Here is a 9,000-nt window from a genome sequence, read left to right on the forward strand (position 1 = left end):
GATTTACATTTAAGGTAGTGGGATAATTTAGCTTAGCAATAGTCTTGATTTCTTCATTAGGATAAAATCTTCCACTTGCTAGAATCTTGGTGCATGCACTCAGAAAATGAATAATTTATACATCATATCTGGGAGTGCCACTGATACCCTTCAGCATGAATACTAGATACAGCAAGGGTGCCGGCACTCTGGAAGTATATCACTTTAAATTGGAAGAGACTTCAGTGTCTTCTTTATTACTAAATGCTTTCTTTAGAGCTCCCTTAGCCATGATGGTTTATGAACCTGTTTTTATTAGTGTCTTAGAAGTAATGTCTCCTTTCATTTTTCCAAATGTATCTCTCAAGCCAATAAAAAGCAAATGAATTTGCAAGGTTATTTATTTTAAAGCATGGCTATCCTTGAAATATACAGAGTTTCCATTTTAAAATATATTTTTAATTATTTTTCATATAGTGGATGCTTTTTCTCATAAGCATTAGGGACAGTGGCTATGAGATATAAAATGTTTCTAAGACCTCAATCATGTTTTATTTTTTATTCATACTGTCCACCCCCTGCTGGCATCAGTGTACCTTAATTCTGTTTCTGTTGCCTCATAATTTTGGAAAATCCCTACCAAAGAGGAGTTATTAAAAGAGTACGATCATGTATTTCAGAAGCAGCAAACCAATTATTTTGAATAGTGCTAGGTTCCCCCACCCAGGCAGAAAAATCTACAAGTAATGCCAGTAAGGTACAAACACCAATTCTAATGATTTTTAAATATTTCTGGTAAGGAATCAGATTATATGTCTATGATAGAATATAACACCAGGTACAGTGGTGTGTGGATGTATCCAGCTACTCAGAGGCTGAAGTGAGAGAACCACTTGCATTCAGGAGTTCAGGCCAGCTTAGGTGACATAGCAAGACCAGACAAACAAACCTATAATACCAAGTACTAGGTAACAGGAAATGTGAGACGTACTCTGACTGTCCCAGACCCAAGGAACGGGCAGTACTTCCTTTAGTCAAAGAGTAGCAAGAACATTGTAGAGCCATCAAGAGAGCAAATGTCATAATGTACACTGTGTATACTTAGGTGAAATATGAAGGGAGGATAAACTGCACAGTGAGTCCCTTCTACTAGGAGACTAGAGCTGTTGGTTGTTCCCAGTGATGTTTGGGCTGTGCTGGGCTGCTAGGGCTCATGGACATGGCCTTAATGACTATTCAGTTAGTGTTATTTCTTTAATCCATTCCTTTCTTCTCTATTAAAGTTTGCTTATGTACATACCTTTATACTTGTATTCCACCGTACGTTAGAATGAAGCTTATACAGATTTTTTTTCTTACAGGTTGTGGAACTGGAAAATATCTTAAAGTGAACAGCCAGGTCCATATCCTGGGCTGTGACTACTGTGAGCCCTTGGTAGAGATTGCCCGGAGTAGAGGATGTGAAGTCATGGTATGTGACAACCTTAATCTCCCCTTTAGGGATCAGGGCTTCGATGCCATCATCTCCATAGGAGGTAAGGCAGCTGTCACATGTTCACACTTTGCCATGAGAAAAATGCATGTGGTTGAGGTCACTCATGACCCAACATTCATTCTGTGTAGAGCCATCTATGTGTTCACTTTATTCAATTTTTTAAAAAAATATTCCAACTGCTTGCGCTATTTGACTAAGCTCTAATGCACTTATGGCACATATAGTTGGTTTTACAGTCTAAACCTTTGAACTTTGTTATAGTATTCTTTTTGATGATTTGGTCCTATTTCTTTTACTTAGGACTAAGGAAGTGCTAGAAGAATCTTACTCATTGAAAATAGTACTCTGTTGTGTTAAAGTGAAATCATGTTCCTCCGAAGTGAAGACTGTAGCATTCTATTACCTTTATCATGCCAAAGCAGAGGCTCTGAATTAGTGGAACATTCTGGGAGTAACGCAGTAACTGTTGTCTGGACTAGTGTGCCATTCGCCAGCCCTCAAGTTCCTGGAGAAATCGCTCCCAGCTGGTGCACACTGCACTGGTTTAATAAGGTTTTCTGCTCTTTAACACCAGAGATTGTTCATCAGTCTAGGGTATTTGTCCCTCATAATTTTCCAGCAAATATGCCCAGAAACACATACATGCCAAGAAATTTGGGGGGAAAGCCTAGAAATATTCATGCCTGAAATATACAGGTAAGGCTCACTCTATTCCACTCATGTCTTCCTGATACTTAGTAATGTTAGTGACTAGGAAACCGTGTTTAAGGGAGTTCTGCAATGAGTTGTTTTGCAAGAAAAAAAAATACTTCTCAAAGCCAATTGTTTACTCCAATACACTTTAAAAAATTAATCTATTTGAATATAACAAGCTTCTAAGCCCATCAATTGTTAGTGGTTAGAGAGATGATACAAATTAAATAACAATAAATCATAAAATAGTAAGATGTAACAACTTTTAAGATGAGCTTGTGTAATTTCTCCACTGATTCTGGAATTCAATAATTGAATTCAGCCTATCTATTTTTCTGTGTTCTCAGCAGGAAAATATTGCTACTGGATACTTAAGATAAAGTATTATTTTTGCCTTTAAATTGTAATTATGGGGGTGGGGATTTAGCTCAGCGTACTAAGCACCTGTCTTGCAAGCAGGCGGTTGTGAGTTCAATCCCTGGTACCAATAATAAAATAAAAATAAATTATAATTATGATTATTAAACAAAATTCCTTTCTTATGCTTCAGAAATCAGCATTTCCCCACATAGGTACTTCAGATAACAAGTTCTTATGTTCCATTATACTTACAGTTACAACATTCTCTATAGAACATATATGTGTGTATATGAATAATACAATTTGGTTTAATAAGAAATCTTCATTTATAAGCTTTTTCCCTACAACACCTTTTATTTAAAAAGTATTATTCCACATTAAATATAAATTTAAAACCTAATATAAAATATTCTAATTTTCTTGGGTGACATTATGATTAGAAATGAATCATTTATTCATCAATTAATGGGTAAAGACTTCTTCCTTTAAAAAAGACCTCTTTTGAAAGCAAATAGAATCCTAAAGTGTTGAAGACTTCCAAGTTTACTAAAAAGAGATAAATTATTGCATTGAAATAGTCCTGTTTGAATGTTTTTCTTTTATGGCTTTCAAAAATAAATACAGTAAATATTATTATTCACAGAATTTATGTTCTACAAAATTTCTGAAAAAACAGTGAATTAGCCAATCCAATGGAAAGCAGGATTCACAAGGAATGCAGAACCTCTGCCGTATCATTTGTGCCAGCTGACAACTACAACCTTGTTTTATATGCGCTTCTGTTTAAAGATGTTTTATTTACTTTAAACTCATGTCTGAAGGAAGCATATGTGGCTCGTGTATTTTCTCTGTAAGGCCTATCATAGCCTGGTGTTCTGAGGAGCGCCAGGTCCCAGGCCAGGCTGTGTGCAGGGCAGGCTGTTCTAAATGTGAATCACCAGCACAATTCACAAACATGCAGCAAATGTGGCATTAAATAGGCCACAAATAGCTGACTTGTTGACAGGGTTAGATTTGAACTAAGAAGAAAGAGAGTGCTTTGTTTTACCTCAGCTGGAAACGTGTCTTGGTGGCTCATCTTGCCTCTCTGTGCAGACTGGCAAACGACCAGGAAAGCCTGGGAATATTAACTTTGGAGGCCACAAATAAATTTTCACATGTTGTCAAATTTGCAAATACAGAATCCATGAATAATGAGAATATATTTTATTTAGAGGATGTACCCAGAGAAATTCTGGAGTACAAGTTATGACAGTACAAATTATGAAAGTACAGGATGTAGGTACAAGTTATGGGAGATATTTTCGGCCCTAAATAGTGATAGATAGATTCGAACATAAGCCCTGTGTTAAATCTCCTAGGAGACCCTAATACCTCCTTTCAACTCAGGCATCAAGGCAATACTTTCTGAAGTCTATGCTTTCAAAAGGACCATTATTAAGAGCTTTCTTTGGAGGCTGGGGGTACTCCAAGGCATAGCAAGACGTGATAATTGATCAAAGATCAAAAGTCTAGTACTGATAGATCTAGGGTGAAATATGTTGGAGTTTTGTTTTTCAAACACATTTTGTCCTCACACTTCCAGCTTTCTCACACCATGTCATGGTGACGGTAACAGGGTTTGTATGCTACTGATAGGGATGAAATGCTCATGCTGACAATACGGAGTACGCCAACTTAATGAATTTCCCTTGACAGTGTTATCTATACAAGAGTCTCATTTTACATATTTAGTATTCCTCAGCGGCAGATAAACTGCAGAAATTAGTTTGCCTGAAATCACTGCTGACAGCTGAGTATGTGAGCATTAAAGAACCGGTTTCTTCACTGTCTGGCTTCACTACTGACATCAGAGCTGGAGGCTCCAGCTTTGGTTGGAAACAGTCTCATCTATGAGATATGTAGTAGGTTGATATTTTGAAAGATAATTTGATGTTGTCCCTTCACACAGTACTGTGATTAAACTCCCCACAGGAACTAAGAGACTAGCGTTTCATATATTATTAGATAAAATATGCCTAGTAACACACTTATGACTAGATAAAGCTGCCTCATTCATTCCCTTAAATCTCACTTCAACTTTGAATGGATTGTAAGTAAAAGTTTTTAAAAATGTACACATTTATCATATTAAAGTATTTTTAAATGCTAAATAATCATTTGGATTTGTACTGGGCTAGTTTATCTTTGCATTATCTAAATTTTAAAATGATCCTATAGTATTTTCTCTATTTCTTGCTTTATTGACCTTATAAACTGTACTGATTAGTGGCATTAATCCTATAAAAATATCAGTTATTCAGTAAGTCAATGAGTAATAATCTTTAGCAGTCACCTAACTTAGTTTTCATTCAAAATTTTAGTAATTCACATTTGTTACCTTTCTGGATAACAAAATTCATAGGATTTTGGAACTGGAAGATATAACAGGTTATCTATTTTAGATTTTTTTATTATAGTGGAATAAACTGAAAAATCTATAGAACTTATCTGCCCTGTCATGCAGAAAATAATTTTCTGCGTGTCAGAATGTCTTGTTATACAGAAGTACTGGTATATGTGTGTGTGTGTTTGTGTGAGTGCTTACACATTGAGATATAGTTTCTTCTTTTTCAGTCATACATCATTTTTCTACAAAACAAAGAAGAATCAGAGCGATAAAAGAAATGGCCAGGATCTTAGTTCCTGGAGGCCAACTGATGATTTATGTTTGGGCAATGGAACAAAAGAACCGCCACTTTGAGAAGCAAGATGTCCTTGTTCCGTGGAACAGAGCCTTATGTTCCCAGCTGTACTCAGAATCCAGCCAGTCCGGGAGGCAGAGGCAGGGTGGACATGCAGAAACGAGCCGTGCCTGCCATCCTCCCTGCTCCCGGTGGAGCTGCTCTGTTTGTTTTAAAGAGCAGTATAATTCAAAACGGTCCCACAGCTTAGACTATGGACCTGTCATGACCCGAACCTGCTGTGGAAGTGTTTGGAAGGAAGGCGAGGAAGAAAACGGGTTTTATAACACGTTAGGGAAATCTTTACGCTCCTGGTTTTTCTCCAGATCTTTGGATGAATCCGCTCTGCAGAAGCAAACTGAGAGTGTGAGGCCCTTGAGAACCACAGAAGGCTGGGCCAGTAACACGGTGTCGGTCCAACCCTCCAGACTGCGGAGTTTAGACTTTGAGCACCCAGAGCCATTTGCAACAAAAGAGCCAAACTTAGATGAGGAAGTGTTTCTGGAAACTTCTCAGAAACACCTCCAGTGGTTGAAAGCACCAGGTACTTCGAAGCATTTAAATGGAGACCAAGGAGAAAACAGAAGAAATGGAGGGGAGACCTGTCTGCCCAGCGCTAACGCTGGGGAGAGCTGTGTAGGATCCGGGGCCCGAGAGAAAGGCTACACTGCTGGTGATAAAGTACTGAGGAGAAGTTCTGCAGTCAGTTCCCCAGATTCCACCCCAGATGACACCATTTCTGCTGACACACAGCAGCCCAGCCTTTGGGATTCGAGAGCCTTTATGCGTTATTACCATGTGTTTCGGGAAGGCGAGCTCCAGGCCCTCCTGCGGGAGAGTGTGCCTGAGCTCCACATTCTGAGCTCTGGGAATGATCATGGCAACTGGTGCATCGTGGCAGAGAAAAAAGGGACGTTGTGATTAACTGGGTTATTTGAGCCAACGTCTCCCAAAGATGAACCCTGATCTTTTCACGAGCATTGAAAGCAAAATGCTAAATGAGTTATCTAAATTAGCACTCAGTTCTGTTATATTTTCAAATCTGTGTATGCTTTGATTTAGCGATTAAGAATTGACCATCTTTTTAATCTTTGAGCACATAGTTTAGCATTTGGCATAGAATATTTGTGCTTAAGTGTTAATAAGAATGGTCTGATAAAAGCAATAGAAATAGAAGTACTTCAGTACAGTTTAGATTTTGTTCCCAATAGAAAAAACATTCTTATAAGAATGCAGGTATATTTTGTTTTCAGTATTACACATTGATTTTAAAAGAGTCTACTCTTAAATATACCTTTAAAAACAGTATTTTTATAAGGGGATAATTTATAACAAGAAGGGGATAATTTATAACAAGAAACCTACTCCATTGCTCAGGTATTATAGTTTATTGAACCGTGGGATGGGATATTTTGTTGCCAAAAATACCTTGTTTTTACTTAAAATCTTCAAGAAAATGGGAGACAATGGATAGAAACATAAAAGCCATGGAGAATTTTCTCAGTTATAGGCAAACTTCCTCCAGGATAAGTACTGTAAATAACAAGCTTTTCAGTATTGCTTGGGATTGTAACTGTTAGCAGGGACTGCGTGTAGCTGCTCTGTGATAGACAGAGCGGGTCCCCGGCAAGCGTGAGGCCCTGAGTTTGAATCCTAGCACTGTGTGGAAAGTGAAGCAATGAAACAAATAGAATGAAAGCCCTGTTAGCGTGAGGGAGTGCAGGGCGTGCATGTGACGAACTGTCCTGAGTACTGTGGTGACCTTCTTCCCAGAAGTATTAGAAGCATGAATCCCCACATACGCCAACACCAGCTTTCACTGATCATTTTTAAATCTGTAATCGTGCTTTTCTTCTGAATTGAAAAGATACTGAAGAGAATCTAGTGGAAGCACTGTTTTATTTTGGCTCCAAGGACAAATAGATTAGTAATGTTCTGGATTTTGAAACTTGGGCTTTATAGCAAATGTGCATTGTGATTCTCTATATTGTTTTTCTCAAACTAAGCAATATAACACAGATATATATAACACTATATAACAAGAGGTTTCGATCACAAAGTACAAAAAAAAAATTCCGCTTGACTCACTTAGAATGCACTTGGCAGAAGCCTCAAAGCAGTCAGCAAGAAAATACTAACTGTGAATTACAGAGCTTTTTGATTTAGTTACCATTTGTAACACACTAATGAGAATGCGAATCATGCGGTTATATTCTATGTTCTATACCCTTTGCTGCAGGTCTCCCCCAGTTGATTACCCATTAATGATTAACCACTTTATCTGGGAGGGATTCAAGCTGTCATTTAATCTGTCTGACTAATCTGACGGACCACTTGTGAAAGCCAAGTGTCCACTGGATCCCCACATGGCAAAAAATAACTAATTCACGTGTCAGCATATTTTCTCCACGGGGAAATTTGTTTCTCTATAGATGCTACTTCTGCATAGAAAAAACAGTGAGTCATAGTTCATCTGTAGCCAGTATAGCTGAATATTGAATTCCCTGAGCAAATTATGGTTATGCCTGTGTTCACTGAGGAGGCAATTTTGTTGAAGGACAGGCAATTTTCTTATGAACTAATCATATTACACCCACTTAAATGTTCTAGGAAATGTATAGAGGGGATCTACTAGGAAAAGTTTGCTTTTCTCCTCTATTTATGCAGAATATTGGCAGTACTTAAGGCTCCCTAAGGGAGACTGAGTGGAATTTCTGAGACACCGAGTCAGTGTGTGGGACTGTGCTGGTTTCTGCAGATGCTCTTAATTACGTATATGTAAATATGTACGCATACATCTGTTCCTAGACATTGAGTATTTGTTGTGATTACAGGCCAAGAAAAAAATAGCGCTCATACACTTACAAAACATAAAATCAGCAATTGCTCTTTATCTCCTTGAATAGACTTTTCTTGTTCCAGGGTAATTTAAAGATGATTTAAAGATAGTTGTTAAATGTCCACTTGCCTCTTCTAGTGTTGACGTATAGTTTTGTGTCAAAAAAGCAAAATCTCTTCTTTTCCTGTAGTTCTAGTTATTTTGGTGTTCCCCAGGGGGGAAAAACTAGTAGTAGTTTTAAAAGCACAAACTGATGTAAAAGTATCGTTAGTGGTAATAACTTGAATATATATTTTATTTGTATTAACAATGGTCAGGATCTTTTTGTAGTACTGTTTAAAATGATGTCATTTGTGTGCTTAGGGAATAGTTTTTTAAAATTATACATCATGCACTTTCTAAAAATGTTCTTAGAATTTTGCTTTTCTTCACTCAATGTGACAGAATTGGAATTGCTCGTTTTACTGGACAGGTTCACATTTGAATTGTTATCTTTGTCTAAAGGAAACCAGATTAATCATTTAATAGGAGATTTCTTTAGTGGGTTAATAAAAGAATACTATTGAGCAAAAAAAGACATATTTTAAGACTAATAAAGTTGCTTTACATGATCTCAAAATGAGTGTGTATGAAGATATAGTAATAATATTGCAACTGTGACGTGTGTGTGTGTGTGTGTGTGTGTGTGTGTGCTGCTTGGAATGTAAGCTCCTGGCCTGCTCCTCCTGCAGCCTGTCCAATCATTGTCCGCACTGGGGTGGGACAGGAGGGAAGTGTGCCCAGGACTGCTGTGACTGTAACACAGCTCAGCCTCACAGCAGATGGTGCCCTGGCTTGATTGCCACTCCTGTGTGATGTCAGAGCTGGCTGCATCTCTCAAATGACCTCAGTGCTGTTTGCTTTGAAGACAA

The 9,000-nt window shown here is 37.8% G+C and overlaps 1 protein-coding gene across 7 annotated transcripts in view; it reads left to right on the forward strand.

Annotated features, from left to right (window-relative positions):
• Positions 1-8,708, forward strand: part of Trmt9b (tRNA methyltransferase 9B (putative)) — a 57,637-nt gene extending 48,929 nt beyond the window's left edge. For 5 of the 7 annotated variants that reach the window (XM_063234575.1, XM_063234574.1, XM_063234576.1 and 2 more), the window contains 2 exons: positions 1,341-1,514; positions 5,144-8,708. In XM_063234575.1, the coding sequence (XP_063090645.1) occupies positions 1,341-1,514; positions 5,144-6,171 (1,202 nt within the window). In that variant the 3' untranslated portion in view covers positions 6,172-8,708. Of the gene's footprint in view, positions 1-1,340; positions 1,515-1,595; positions 2,171-5,143 lie in introns of those variants that run through there. The other 2 variants (XM_013144367.3, XM_063234577.1) reach the window with 2 other exon arrangements.
• Positions 8,709-9,000: the final 292 nt, after the last annotated feature.

Source organism: Cavia porcellus, unplaced genomic scaffold (assembly GCF_034190915.1).
Source record: "Cavia porcellus strain 051 isolate PalLab524CR breed Dunkin Hartley unplaced genomic scaffold, mCavPor4.1 scaffold_24, whole genome shotgun sequence".
Classification (NCBI taxonomy): domain Eukaryota; kingdom Metazoa; phylum Chordata; class Mammalia; order Rodentia; family Caviidae; genus Cavia; species Cavia porcellus.